General features: G+C 39.7%; 1 protein-coding gene across 1 annotated transcript; it reads left to right on the forward strand.

The window, feature by feature from the left end:
• The first annotated feature begins 2286 nt into the window (after window positions 1-2286).
• ncmap (non-compact myelin associated protein) lies at window positions 2287-15453 on the forward strand. Its single transcript, XM_084914782.1, has 4 exons — window positions 2287-2594; window positions 13035-13141; window positions 13560-13644; window positions 14213-15453. The coding sequence occupies exons 2-4, from the start codon at window positions 13048-13050 to the stop codon at window positions 14490-14492; spliced, it is 459 nt and encodes a 152-aa protein (XP_084770908.1). The 5' UTR covers window positions 2287-2594; window positions 13035-13047; the 3' UTR covers window positions 14493-15453.
• Window positions 15454-15464: the final 11 nt, after the last annotated feature.

Consider the following 15464-nt stretch of genomic DNA (forward strand, 5'->3'; position numbering starts at 1 on the left):
AAGCGACTGAACATTCACAGCTTCTGTTCCATCCCGTCAGCCATGAACGAAAGACAAATGATTGCTCGTGAATGTTGTAACAACAGTTTTCTCTCATCCATTTCCTCCTGACACATTGCATGAGGTGAGAAACTACAACAAAGCCAAAACATTGGCACACTGTTATCCCTGATTTCACAAAAGGATGTCTTGCAAGCACAGGTTTGGCCCAAACTTAGTCAGTGGGTTGGTACATCTTTATTGTAGCACGCAGTCATAAAGATTGCCTGTGTTAGAGGTAAAACAGTGGGCGGCTGTTGGTATTTTGCAGGTAGAGAGGACTGAGTAGCAGCTGTGATACTGCACTGTCTCGTTCTTCACGACACAGAAAGCCCTCTCTTCACAGGCAGCAGGGAATTCCTCCTCACAATGACTCTTACTGTTGAACATCACAAAGTGTGTGTATCTACGGGGAACAGATCCAGTTAATGTGGATTTCATGGGTGTTTTGGGCCCTTAAGCTCTCAAGCTATACAGGCCAAATCTTTCTGGTTCCCTTTTAATTAATAAGTTAGTTATTAAGCACATGGAGTGAGGTTTAAGGTAAAGTGGCTTCTTACTTCCCTGTCATTCCAGGTAGGAAAAAAGACACAAGGAAATAAATCAAATTCCTACAGTGTAGTAGACAGGTAAAGAGGCGGGACCGTTAGCTGTTAGCTGATGTTTTTAAAAGTTATGAACCTTTTTGTGTGAAACAGTCAAACAGGAACTAGAAAGAGACATATTTCTCCCACATTATGTTCTCTCCATTGCCCCCATGTTTAATCCAGAATGTAATTTAAAATACTTCTTCTCATAGAGGACCCAACAAAACTGACCCAACACAGTCCTGGCTTACTTGTGGTTCCCGGAGTTGAAGAATGGTAGGCAGAGCCTTTAGCTATCAGGTGCCTTTCCTGTGGAAACACCACCTAATATTAAGATGAAACTTGAAGCTTTCCTTTTTAATAAACCTAATAGATAGGGCTGGATCAAGTGGCTCTATTGCTATAGACTTTTTGTGCTCTTTCACATAGTGTGCGTTTCTCTATTCTACTTTTTTCCTCTTCTCTCTCCTTCACACCCTCAATCATTGACAGCAGACAGCTGCCCCTCGCTGTCTGGTCTATTGTCTGGTCTCTTCCTGTTATAAGAGAGTTCTTCCTTCCCATTGTCACCAAATGCAAGCAATTAATGTTGGGGTTTCTCTCTAATGTTATAGGGACTTTACTTTGCAATATAAAGCAGCTTGAGGTGACTTGCTGTAAAGGGATGCTATATAAATTTACCTGAAATAAACTGAGGGAAGCTTCACACTCAGTGATATTCAAAGGTTTTAGCATGCATGGTGTTTGCATCATTCATACTGAACTGGAACCAACACAATGCTGTGAAAGATGTATTCTTCTCTATGAAATCTGACCTCTTTTATACTGTATGTTCCAGCACAGCGAAACACAGCGACACCAGCTCCGTGCATGTATCTAGGTTGCCGACAGTTCTTTCAGCCCATTGGTTGAACCGGGACAATGTGTAGCTCCTCAAATGAAGTTTACTTACACTTCCTCACAAAAGAATAGCTTCCAACTTGCTTTATTGTCATAGGAACCTCGTGGTCCCTGGGGGTAACATGAGGCTGGATCCTGTAGTGTTCTTGGCACAGGTTCGGGACAAGTCTAACCAAGCTGTTAAATTATTGCTTGTACAAATGTTTCCCTTGTTTCCGGCTGTTTGAATGGATCTTACAGTCCAACAATAGAAGGCTGGTACACACACACCCAATACCCTTTGAACAGGCACATTGTCAATTTTTAACTACATACATGAAATGTGTTTGACCAGAGATGAATGGGTATCTGATAAAACTGAAACGACAACCTTTGCCAATACTCACACGAGTACACACGAGTAGGGCCATTTGTTCTGTAAAGGAGAGGAAGTGACAGTTTCAAATGACCTACCAGTTAAGACATAAATCTTAACTGGAGGAATAGAAATGTGTCCACTATATGCTGACTATGTGGACAAAGTGTCCCGAGACGCCCACTGGAGACTGATTTTGAGAAGCGGTGGTCATGGGGAGAGCTGGCAGCTTTGGAGAGGATTCTTGCTTTTTGATCAGCAGCTCCAGCATGCCTAAGGGACGGGCGGAGGGACCTGAAAAACCAGTTGCCTGACATTATTACTTTCAACGAGAAGCAACGTGGAGCCTCCTCCTCCTCCACACTCTCCTCCCCTTCTTCACATAAACACTGTGATTCACAGAGAAACCACACACACACTCTCTCTCTCACACACTCACAGATATCCGTGATTGTTTCTGAACTCTCGCGCTCTCTCAGTACATCTGACCTGTATGCTTGTACCTGTGCCGCCACCACTTTAGCTACATTTGGGATTTATTCTCCCCTCCTGGAGTTGCTCACGCGGCTCTTCGACTCCCTGGTGTCTCCCTCCCCAGGCCTGCTGCGATTCTGGACTATGCCCCCCTCAGTCAGCTGAGGGAGGGGGCTCTTGCACTGCTCAGGCTCCCATCCGGAGAAGGCTTGGGCTGAAATCAAAGAAGAGGCGATCGGGTAGGTCACACTAACCGCTGCGGTTTTCTTGGCAGATACATTTTTTTGTTTTGATGTAAACTCAAAGAGTAAGAACTCCCTTTCCTGTTGAGTGTTTCCTGTTATGGAGCGGGGGTTCTCTCAGACATAACGAGAACATAGGTGATTCTCAGGTGAGGGGACAAAAAAATAGCACACATACCAAAGATCTCTCATGTATAGAAATCTGCTTTTAGTGCTAAAGAAGCGGACAAGTTTGAATTGGAATTTAAAAAAAGAGTCATTTTGACCTCTCATTAGTATCAGGCTGCATATCACCTATTGATAAGTGACTGTTTGATGGAGCAGCTGCCCTTATCTTCCCATCAGCTGGCACTATAATTGCAGGTAAATGCAATCGCACGTTGTGTAGTCCTGCTGTACCGATTCACATGATGACAGTTTATTGATTTAAGGTTTGTCACTGTGTTGTGGAACTCTCATTTTTAGTTTCTTGACAAGGAGACTTCTAAGAACAGAAAGATGACCTGTTCCTCAGGTGCATTTTACTCATCTTCACACATTAAGCTTCTTCTGTGTTTAATGCCTGTGTAAATCTACCCAGCTAAAGCAGATATTCAAGTTTTAATCACGTTGAAACATTGCTCGAAATGTTGCCTGTTATTCAAGTTATTCAATGTGATGTGGTTTGATTTTATTTTGCCTTCTGTGATTTTCTTTGTTTAATTAGAAGATTGTGATCCTATGATTGAAGTATAAAAGAGGTTAAAATGAAATTAAATTGACATTTTCACAAATTAACTCTGTGGCTCAGTAGGCTAACTTCTATTGTATGGACTTTCTTGTGTTGTCACATTTAACTTTGATGAGCATTGTCTTATACTGTGCTTTGTTAATACAGCATTAGCAAGTCACACCGTACGTACCAGCAAAGCAACACTATGACAGAAAATGAACTTATGTAGAAATCTATTACAGGCCAATTAGAAACAATGGGATTTTCATCATGGCAATGATGGATTAATTCTATGTCGTGTATCCAGTTAGAAGGAAAAGTGTGTTATACAACGCTAAACTCTATTCTGAGCAGTATCATCAAATTATTCATCCTATTATTAGATCGTAATATTTCTGAGGAATCCTGAATGAGTAATCAGCACTTCATCTCAGACAGTTTGTGTAGGTTTGTCTCCTGATAATAATTCTGACTGACAGATTTTAATTAGAAAATGTGTTCCTAATTAGTGTAAATACTCCCAGAGAATGTGTGAATGATGCTTTAACACTCCTTCAAGTGACTGGCAATTTTTTTACAGCTTTCACATTTGTAAACAAGCAAAAACAAAAAAAAAGAGACACTGAGTTCAGCATTCAGTCTGTGCAACTTACAATCCATATTTGGGTATTTTATTGGGCTTAAATGCTTTTTTTTTTAAGTTCACACTTGAGAAATGGCTTGTTAATCCCCTCACCAGTGTTGGGTAAATTACTTTAAATTAGTAACTTAGTTACATTACTAGTTACTTCTATCAAAAGTAACTCAGTTACTTCAAGTTACTCGTTACTTTCAAAGTAACTAGTTACTATGGAAAGTAACTTTGGTTTTACTCAGAATTCTCTTGTTAATGTGTTGCTTCCGTAACTGGATAGATTGCCAGTCTTCTAGCTTGCTTACTTGCCACAAGTGCACTGTGCCACCTACCAATAGAAAGGAAAAAAATAATGTGCACACTTCCACGAGAGAAATCCCACGCCTGGACCGTCGTTGACCGCCGCATGATTCTAGCCTAGCCTGCTTTTTACATCCAACACAAAAACTGCAGTCGTGGTGCTTTCGATTGTACTCGGAACTCAGAAATTCTGCCTTCTGAATAGGAAGATGTAGGTAACACCAGACTGCAGATGAGCTGCTTACAGGGCTGGACTGGGACAAAAAAAAATCGTCCCGGGGAATTTGACTAGAGACCGGCCCACCATTATAGGAAAAATCATAAAGCCTTTGAATGAAAACAAACACTGTTGTGACTGTGATGTACACTGTTCTGATGGTATATATGTATCAATCTATCAATCGTTTGTTGTAAGACTCAGATAATTTTTTTTTTTAAAAGCGAGATATTTTAAATGAGAATAAGAAAGTATTTCTTTGTGCCCCCCTCTCCCTGTTAATACCCTACCTGCCCCCCTGGCAACACTTTGCTAGACCCGCCCCTGCACAGTTACCAGCTGTCAGCTACTTAGAAAAGGATCCTGGTGTTATTTGTCTCTCAGAAACAGTTCATAACTTCAACTCATTCATGTCACCTAAAAGGTAAACCTGTTTCTCCATCACCTGTTCAGCTCTGATGATTCAGTAAGGACATCTCCTTGTTTCATCTTCATGTTTCCATCTCACCACATATCCAAACCGACATCATCACCAGCAGCTTTACAGCTGTGGCTCCAGCAAACATCAGCTGATACTAGAAATTAATATTAAATAAATTCTAACAACAGCTGATAAAGCTTAAACGTGCTGCTGCTGTTTAACGCGACATCCGGTGGTTTCCTCTTTCTGGCGCAAAGTAGGCGATAAATAAACACAAGAGAAAAGCCGATCAGCTGATCGCTGATCAGTTTCATGATTGAAGTAGAAACAGGAGAGGGAGGGTGAGAGGATGAGAGGAGAAGAGGCAGCTGTGCAGCGTAAACACAGAATAACTCCAGCTTTGTGTCTTTTTCATTGTAGCTGAAGTCCGGGACAAACTGTTCCTTTTCACCTCAATACGAAACACGTAATAATTTCTCTGAATACGAGACGATTCCGTTTTTTACGGGACAGTTGGCAACTCTAATAATTAACCTTATGAACAAAATAAAGTTCAACATCAGTAAAATAGCACCCACCCAGCTGTATAGAAACTCCGTCATGCTAGCTAGTACGCAGTACGAAAAAGTCAGCATAACGAAAATAAACTCCACCTAAACTTGATTTATATGTGACTCAGATACACTGCAGGTCATAACTTCTTACCTGAAGTTCAGTTCACCTGATACTCGGACCGGCGTTGCTTAGGGTCTCTCCTCTTGCCTCCCTTTTCCTTCATCCACCTGCTGGCTTCCACCACTTGCTAATGTTATTGAATCTGTGGAAGCTCCGCGATAGCCACCACACGAAGTAACGAATAACGAGCCTATTTAAATCCCAGTAACGAGTAACGCGTTCCTGGTTTTGGCATAATAACTAGTTACCGTGCTCGTTACCACAATAATAACGTAGTTACTGTAACGCGTTACTTAATAACGCGTTAGTCCCAACACTGCCCCTCACACACTTCATTCGTCATGCTTTTCGTGGCTGTGTAGAATACTCTTCACGCTAAGAAGATGTTGTGAAAACTTATCGTAGACTCATTGCTGAAGGATTTATGGCCTCCATCTGAAACCAGTTTAGTGTGATTCTCACTACAAATACCAAATTATCTGAGCTTGTTTGGAATTTGGCTTTCGACTTTATCCACACATGGATCTACATTTTTATCGTCTTTGGGGTCTGTCCAATGACTTAACAAGTGTCCTGCAGTTATCTCCGGCATCTCCGGCAGGTTTACATCAGAGATGATCCAGGCGACCTCTCTGCTGTGACTTTAGGCCACATGTCCGCTTTTCTAAGGAAACAATTGGGGCCATCTATGTCTTGTTAGCTTGCTTCAAAGTGACTGCTCAAATATTGGCTCCGACAGCCGTTTGAAGATTGTACTTTGAATGTACTTGTGAACATGGGTCGTGCGGGAGACTGCGTTGTTTTTAACGTCTGAGTGAGCATCTGCAGAGGTGGAACGAGTCAACAGCTTTGTCTGTTCATTCCCTCATAAAAAAATAATATTAAAAAAAAGGAAACTAAATTGTTCCCGTTCTGCAACGAGTCCACTTTCTGGACAGACCAATAACCGGCTTGTTTACTCAGGGTGGAAGAAAGGATATTGAATTTGCAGTGTTAGTGAATAGCTGCAGTTTGTGGAACAGCAAACAAACTCTTATTACAGAACGGAGAAGATTGACCGACGAGGACACGGATGCTGACGTCAGAATCAGTGGTCTGTTGAGATTTAGTTTCAGATTCCTTTACTTTTAAGAAACCAGAGTAAAAAAAGATGAGAGGGTCTCTTGCTACTTATGTCTTATGTCTTTTAAAAGATTATCCTGCTTGTGTATATTAACTGTAATATAGTTTCCCTGTGGGGGGGAAAACAGATTTTCCATGCTCTGGGGTTTGCAATAAACATAAAACGAGTTAATGTGGACAAGTTGTATTTTCTGAAATGTGAATTAAGTATTTAGAGCTCAGCCAATATAGTATATAGATTGGCAATAGCACAGCTACTACTGACAAATATGTTGTTCATTGTGTCCCGATGCAGGAACATGATGAAGGAAAACATACTTGGGCTGCTTTAGAAACAGTGTTAGCACATATTTTACATCATAGCTGAGCAGGCAGAAATGTGTTGCTGAAAAGTCAATAAACAATGGCTGCATCATTTTTACTTTTCAGTATTACATCATAAAAATAGCTCAAAATCTGGTACTGGCTGCACTCTTGCTGAAAACTGACACTTATAAAAACATATAAAGTATATTGACAATGGTGCAACAGATCATAAACTTTATGCACTCGGTTGGATCTTGGGTTTAAATCTGTGAAGTTGAAGTGTTTTTTTTCCTCCATCCTGCAGAATCCTGGCCAAGCCACCGGCCTTTACTGCCACTCGTGTTTGAATTAGCTTGACTGATTTCCCCTCTGTTATCTTGACAATAAAGGATGTATGTTTATGGCTTATGGCATTTCCAATATGTGGCTAAGTTGATCAGCTGATTACACTGTTTGGTTTGTACACCAGGAATGTGGTAGCCAGTGACCAAGCTATGAAAGGACCGGTGTTGCTTTAAAATGTTTACTGTAAATAAAAAACGATCCGGGTTCAAGCCAAAAATCCATCTGCTGGCACCTGTTATATGTTATTTAACTAACCCTGGAGAGAGCATATTCTCTAAGATTTACAATCAAAATCAAGCCAGAAAAGAGATATTATACACATAAAAATACACTTGGACAATTAAATGAGGTCATTATCTTTTATCACAAGCTTTCAATCATGGTAAATGGCTTAGGATAACATATCTTTTGCAATTTGTTCTACTCAGGGAAACGGCGCCATGATTCATTTGCCATCAAACTCGAGTTTTGTCTTCTGGGCAGTTCAGCCGAACTAAAGGAGTGGGTATAGGATGACGATGTCTGCACGTGAATTAGTCAAGGTGTGTTAACATTAGGTGTTTTTCCTTGGCTGAGGGCTCTTCCAACCTCTGCCACATAGCACCCATCCTAAACCTACACTGCAGCTCCTGTGATGTATTACTTACGTCTGTCAACACACCTATTCCGTGAGAGGCGTCACACCCACCAGCTACTGAATCACAAGCATGTGCAGTTATGTAAAGAGATGCCTCTGTACCATGAAAACGCCAAGTAAAGAGGGTGGTTAAGGAGTGAGACGTTTAGTTTAAAATTACAGTACAGCTATTGGGGAGCTGTCCCAGGGTGTAACCTATGACAGCTGCTTTGGGCTCCAGTCTCAAAACAGCCTTTGACTGGATAAGGAGTTACGAAAATGGACAGATTATGTTTCAACTGTACAAAAGATGATATTAAATCTCCATCCTAGGACGATAAATGTGATCTATCTTTGCTTAATCCGATCGCCTCTTTTTGATAAAAGCTGGTACACATCGTGCTGCGCTGGTAAAGCCATTTTTTTCGACAGCACATTTTTGATTGCCTCTGCAGACACGGCAGCTTTGTAGCACAACAAATACCCGTAGCTCTACATTTGAACCTTAAAGAAAGAGCTTGTTCTTTCTCTCATGGTAACTTATTCTATAATCACCAAAGACTCAGCTATGATAAAGGCACTTTTAACAAATTTATTTAATTAGTACACCTAGCTTCTTCCCATTTAAGCCAGTTAACCATATTAATTTTTTATTCTTTTTTCCAGTAAATGAATCCAGACCTGTTATTTCGTCATGTTCTGTTAATTTGCTGTAAACAACTAATGGCAAAGAACTAATGAAGACATAATAAAGGATTAGAAGCTAAAAATACAGCACAAGTACTTTAAAGAAAAGAACTGTAATTGTGTTATTTGCCACCATCTGGAAAATGTACACTATTCTTTTTACACAGTGGGCCAATAAATGAACAAATACAGTAATAATACTTCAAAGGAAGATATAGTTTAAAACTAACCGTTGAAAATACAGTACTGTAAAGAAAAATACTATAGCTATCAATAAGGTACTTTTTAAACACACACATTCATTTGAACTTTTTGCCTATAGGAACAAAAACGATTCAACTGGTTACATAACCACGTCATCCCCATAGTGTATTCACTACTGTTTCCAAAGCAGTGGTGTAACTGACCTTACACATCAGACGATTAGTTAGCCACTTATCAGAAGCTGTCAACACAGCAAACAGCTGACATGATGTATGCCATTATTAATCTCTTTGCCTAATAGTATGTCAACACCTGGAGAGTCATTTATGCAATATTTACCCGGTGGATAAGACGTAAAGTACACACACACGTATCGAGTACTAGTTTCGTTACTCTATTCTCAGAGTGTGACTACAGTTCAGATTTTACTGCAGTGAAAACAATAAAATCACAGTTTAAGCCCTGACCAATTTTTGGTATTTGTGACTTTAAGTGTCTGTGCATTCGTGTCCTTGAGGTTTCGCATACAGTATATGGTCTGTAAAAAGACCTTGTGCAATGCTTCCAGGATGTGCACAGTGGCTTGTAGGTGAAATGTAAACTCGAGCATGCCACTGATGTTTAAGACTGAGCACAAAAGACTGCGCTTATCCATACACTTCATGGGGGAAACAATAAGCTAAAATCTCATAATCTCTGCAAAGTAGGTAAAAGAATGAATCAGAAATGACGTGTCCAGTGTATACGCAGTGCTGGGGTGATATTTTCCGTACTTTACTGTGACTATAATTGATATGATATGTGTCAGGATGTGTGCGTGGGATGATCTTCCGTGTGCCAAGATTTTCAGCTTTTTATAGCTGATGCAAATTTTTATCCGCTTGTGCCACCTGTTCTGATTGTGCCGCTGTGCCGGCAAACACGCTCCTGTTAAAGAAATCTAAATAGTTCTGTGATTTCAGCCTGGTAACTTTAAGATTAGTTAATGAGTGGTGGAAGTGATTAGGTCAAAAAATATCAACTCATTATAAGATACAAAACCACACACACACACAAACACAAATAAATGCTATTGTAATGTCGGCACATTAAATCTTCCACTTAATCACCGCCTCATTGAGTCACGCTTGGATGACTCACTGAGCTCACTGTGTATCCTTTGGTTTACGTTGCACTGCGTGAAAAGAGGATGAGGAAGTCCAGTGATGACGCCAGCGTGCTACAAGTGGAAACAAAAGTAGAAGTGATATTTAGAGGATGTCTTTATGTAAATCTATAAGGAAATCCATTTTATGGAAGTTAAAAAGTTTGTTCGTGTCAAGTTTGCTTTGGTTGCGAGATGGTGTCGCTGTCCTTATCAGTGTCAGGGGAGAGATCAGTGACAGGGACAGCCCTGACCTACAGCTGTGATCTGATTGTTTCCTGGAGTTTCTGGGATCCTCCCACTTGACAGAAGATCTCTTCGTGACATGCTTGCAAAAAAGTAGATTAGATTGCAATCACAGTGTTCTGAGTACAATAACAAAATCACACAGGAGCCCTGATTGTCGACTTGCAGTAAAATAATATCTGAGGGTGACTCTAGGAGTCATGGCTGTGAGATCGCTAATCTATACCTTTTCATTTCTAGAACCTCGTTTGTAGGAATAAACTAATTAAATTTTAGCATCAGAAACTTCATTTTGATAAAACAGCTTGCACATAGTGGGGATTTAACCATTACATAAACATAAAACGTAATTTTGGTAATTACCAATACTGTTACTTTAGCCAATATCTGACGTTGTGTGGTGAGCTAATAGGTTTGTTGAGCACTGTAACTTGAAGACTTTAATAAGCACTATTATACTTATATGTTGTAAAAGAGAATGTGATATGTTTTTTCAGTTAAAATTTTATTGATGTTTATTTTGAATCTGACTACGGGAACTTTGAGTTTTGAAAACGTTAGGAATGTGGCAGGATTACCACCACGTTTAACAGCTGAAACTAGAAAAGCAAATGCTGTGCTTGGAACGTAAAATGTTTCCCCATTCTTGCTTTATCTAAAATGTTACCTGCTTATAAGTACAGAGCCTCCATTGTGGTAATTTTGATTTATTATATGCCAAGTGTTTATGTAAGCTGACAGGTCTAGATTGCAGACAGTTCACCTTAGCGCTCTTTTACCACAGTGCCATGCTGCTTTATGTATGCGGAAAATGTGAAAAATGGATTTGTCCTGCTGAAATAAGAAAAAAAGTGTCATCTATCTGATTGGCAGGTTATGTTGCTCTTAAAAGTAGATCTCATTTAGTATTACTGGTGTCTTCACAGATGTTGACTAATGTCACCTTATCACCATGAAAGCATCCGGCTTCTGTAATAGTCCTTGTTCTCTTTAGTGCCAAGGATGTGATTCCTCACACCACAACATAGTTTTCCACCTCACTTCAGTCCATTTTAAGTGAGGTGTAAGTCATTAAAGATAACCCTAACCCAACATTTTGGAGAAGGGAAAGACTGATTTTTATGGAAATACCGAAAATGGATTTTGATGTGTGTCAGTTGGGAAGATTATTTTCTTTGTTCCCTGATTGATGAGAGAAGGGAATGATGAAAAAATAGTTGAATATATTAAAAAAGCTAACGGAAAAATTGAAAAATTGAAGGGAAAGGTCAAAGTCAGGGAATGGGATAATTAATCATTATCCTCTAATTAATATAACTGAGGATAGGAAAGGAAAAGGGAGCGAAGGAGGACAAAATTTAGTAAAAGGGAATTAATAGGAAGTAAGGGAAGATTCTATTTTTGGAAATGGAGGAAAAGACACAAGAAGAGGAGGGGAAGGTTAGGCTTCAGGAAATGAAGGAAATGAAGAAGGGGTAATACTGAAGTTAGTCCAGTGGAAGGAGGAAGAAGAGATGAAAAGGTGGGATTTAGGGTTTAAGAAAAAAGAAAACAACATAAAAGGGAACTTTTTTAAAAAGGAGTGGAAAGAACATAAAGGGAAAGGGAGGAGGGAAGGTTGATATGGATGAACAGGATCATTTAAAGAATATAGTTAGGAGGAAAGGAAGGAGAGGGCGCAGAGGTTTGGGCTTTTGGTTGAAGTCCTCTCTAATGATGACTTAGGCCTCAGAGGATTAGTGCAGTGTCACCTGAGATACCACAATCCTGGCCATTCTCTGTTGGTTTTTGTCCTTGTTTCTCTGGATGTTCTGAATCTTGTAATTATATTATCTACTGAAGATGATGATTTGCACTTTTGCGTTAGTAAACATTCCTAAAATGTGAAATGGCGGACCGCTGCCCACATTTGCTTCGCTTGTGCTTAAAAAAGTCAAAATGTTACAAAATGTGATAACAATTTGTAAGGTGTTTATGCACAGGAGGTGCAGGGTATATGAAATAAATAAATGTTAAGTACCCCAAAACGAGAACTGTAGGGCAGGAATACAGGAACGCAGTACTGGGTCATATTTGTGCTCTGTTTTTTTCAGCTTTGTTCTGACTGCCTGATGAATATACATCCCTGAAACAACAAAGGCTCTGGCAGACATGACAAAGCCTGGCATTACCAGCCAGTCAATCAAAAGCACGAGAACCCAACAATCACATCCTGTCAGTCAGTTTAATACCATTTGTTTGTGTGAGAAATCTCGTCAGAGACGAGTTATGTGGCTGGCAACATATTTTCTGCTTTGACTGCTTCTGTAGACTGTGTCGTGAAATACATCAAAGATTTTAAAAACGAAAAAAAGGTGTGTATTTTGCTCTCTTATCTTCCCCTGCCAGAGGTTTCATCCTGTTATAAGGGAGTTTTTCTTTCCCAGTTTCACCAGGTACTTGCTCATATCCTTTAATAGGGGACGGCTGTTGTGAATATATATAAATAAAACTGAACAGAAAAGCTTTATGATTGCTAGAATCTTCTGGTACCACAAATCTTGGTATTCACTCGTACTTTTTATTGTACTGTTCTGGTGAGGCTTGCCATTCTTGTGGATGCCATAAAACATTCAGTCATTACCAACTTTCCCTCCACTGAGCAATCCATCTGCTATTTTTATTCCCCATCTGTTCTTCTACATTCCTCTTATTTTCTAGATGTGTTATAAATCTATTGCAGAAACGGTTTAAACCTTATAATATTTCTCGAATGAATGTAGTGCTGTTTTAGTCTGTGGCTGACGTGATACTTTTTGTTCTTGGCAGGTTATTCCTGAAGATGCAAGCTTCAACCGTCTCACCAGTGACCAACACTACCGTAACTTCGAACACAACCGCTGTCACCAAGTCCAAAGAACAAATACTCATTCAAAGTAAGAACATCATCTGTGTGTGAGCTCCAAACTGCAGTGTCGTCTTGAACCAGACATCAGTGAAACACATCCTTGTCAGCAAGGTTTTGTTTTTTTGTGGACACCGTGATAGTGCTCTGAGTTAGATAAAAATTATCAGAAGAGCCAATCCTCAGAAATAAAAATCCACTGCGTCATAAAGTCTAATCTGCACATTTCTTATGGGCTTGGCAGACAAGTATTTGGTAGAAAATATTTACCGGCGTCTGTTTACCTTTTTGGTGATATGGTTGCTAGGTCACAAGTCATTATTTCTGGAGGACACACAAAATAAGTTGCACCATCACAAGAAGGCGGAATGTGTATAAGACGGCATAACTCATAAACAAGCTTGTCAGAGAGTTCATTGCTCATCTTTCCTCTCTTCTGTGTCTCTCAGGTTCTGGGGCTATGATTGCTGTCATTGTCATTGGCATTATTATCATTCTCGCCATTTTACTCATCATCCTGAAGACGTACAACAGGTGAGACGACATTCCTCAGACACAAGGCGATTCCTGCATACCGACTGTTTCAAGCTGTAAAGCAATGTTGCTATTTCTATTCACTTCGTGGAAGACTAGAGAGCGGCTTCAGCTTTTCATCTTGCTTTTTTTATCACGTTCCGTTTGAGAGATACCATAATACCATCTTCTGTATCAGATTCTTATTTATTCTCTGCCTGTGGTTCCCTGACATTTTGACGAGGGACTTTTTCCCTATAAAGTGGCACAACCTGACGTACAGGTCACATCTATCTATATATCTGATTTGCAACCGGTAGCTACAACCACACAGGGGCATTCCCTTCTTAGATTGTTTAACTTCAATAAAGACATTCCAACACATGGGAGGGACTTATGACCCTTTGACAATCTAATATATGTAATGTAAATGAGATTTTTATTTTATTCATATAGCTACTACAGTAAAAAGACAAAAGACTGCCAAGTAAAAAACTGCTATTATTATGGAATTATTACAGGAATCACAAATTTAAAAGAAAAATCTATAAATTTGTCTTCACAATGTCTTTGTTTGTTTTTTGTTTAGGCGGACACGTGAATCCAGACTCCTGGGAACCAGTAGAAGTTCAAAACCTCGTCCGAAGATGTCCCAATCTACAGTTCAAAGCAACTTTCCGCTGACGCCCGTGGGAATCAGCTCTGTGTCAGGGAGCATCACCAACTCAAACCCAGCCTCAGAGAGCAGCTTCCGGCTGCCCAGAGCAGAGCTCACCAGTGCGGAGGGGAATCAAGTTGAGCAGTTCAGCACCAACAGCGGGTCCACCGTCGTCACCATACATGAAAATCCATCAATAGAAAACACATAGCACCAAGACTGCGGTTTAGTCTCAAAACAGGCACTGACTGATGTGTTGTTACATATTGTGCTGACTGAATGCTGTGGAAACTCAATCTGTGACCTTGTCACTGTTAAATCTCCAACAACTGGGCCACTGGTAGAGACTAAAAGGATATCATGAGGTCTTTTGGGTGTACAATTCAAAGATGATCAAAGCAGCACTGGAAACAGACACAAGGGAAATGAAGGATCTGAAAATGGAAATTTCCTCTTGAAGAACTTTGGCTAAACTCAGTGTTCAGAGAATAGTCATTGCGGTTTGTGCTCTTTGCTGATGTTGCATTACTGCTAATGAAGTAATGAAGTAATGTGTAGTGTGGACAGCTATGGGCCTATGGCTGGATAATGCTGGTCCGGCGATGCAAATTTATGTTTTCAAGAGGTTTTTGAGTAAACGTAGAATTCATCTAATTGAAGGCATGGAAAATTATAACTCTTTTTGTAGTTGTGTAATGGACACTTTTTATGACTGAGAAAATGTGTTAATGTTCCAGATTTATTTTGAGCTCTATTAACTTTACATCATTCTGTACTTGTGAGCAGTCGCACATTCACTCTGATTATTTTGTGTTTTTAAAAATCTCTAAAATATCATTACGTCCTTTTTTTCTTTCTTTCTTTCTTTCATTCATTCATTCATTCTTTCTTTTTTACCACGCAGAATGAAGAGACCTATGTGAAACAGCTTGTCAGCCTTACTTCCTGATGTGAATCATTTTTAATTTGACATTAAAGTATTTTGCACTTTATTCTCTTTGGTCCATGTATTTGTATTGTTTGTAGATGTTCACTAAATGAAATGAAGTGAAAATAAAAACTAATATTTCTAGTAGTGGATTGTCTGTTTATTACAATGAAGTAATTAGCACAGAGAATAATAATAATAGTAGTAGTAAAAATAATATTTGGAAGCGGAAGAGTCCCTGCGCCCCCTGCTGGT

Source organism: Perissodus microlepis, chromosome 19, assembly GCF_051167445.1.
Source record: "Perissodus microlepis isolate ML-2025 ecotype Zambia chromosome 19, ASM5116744v1, whole genome shotgun sequence".
Taxonomy (NCBI): Eukaryota; Metazoa; Chordata; class Actinopteri; order Cichliformes; family Cichlidae; genus Perissodus; species Perissodus microlepis.

What these genes read in the sequence shown, in the direction of transcription:
- ncmap (XM_084914782.1), top strand. Translation starts at nt 13,048, where the DNA reads ATGCAAGCTTCAACCGTCTCACCAGTGACCAACACTACCGTAACTTCG. An exon ending in AGAACAAATACTCATTCAAA is followed by an intron (nt 13,142 to 13,559) that starts GTAAGAACATCA and finishes TGTGTCTCTCAG; the next exon opens with GTTCTGGGGCTATGATTGCT. An exon ending in ATCCTGAAGACGTACAACAG is followed by an intron (nt 13,645 to 14,212) that starts GTGAGACGACAT and finishes TTTTTTGTTTAG; the next exon opens with GCGGACACGTGAATCCAGAC.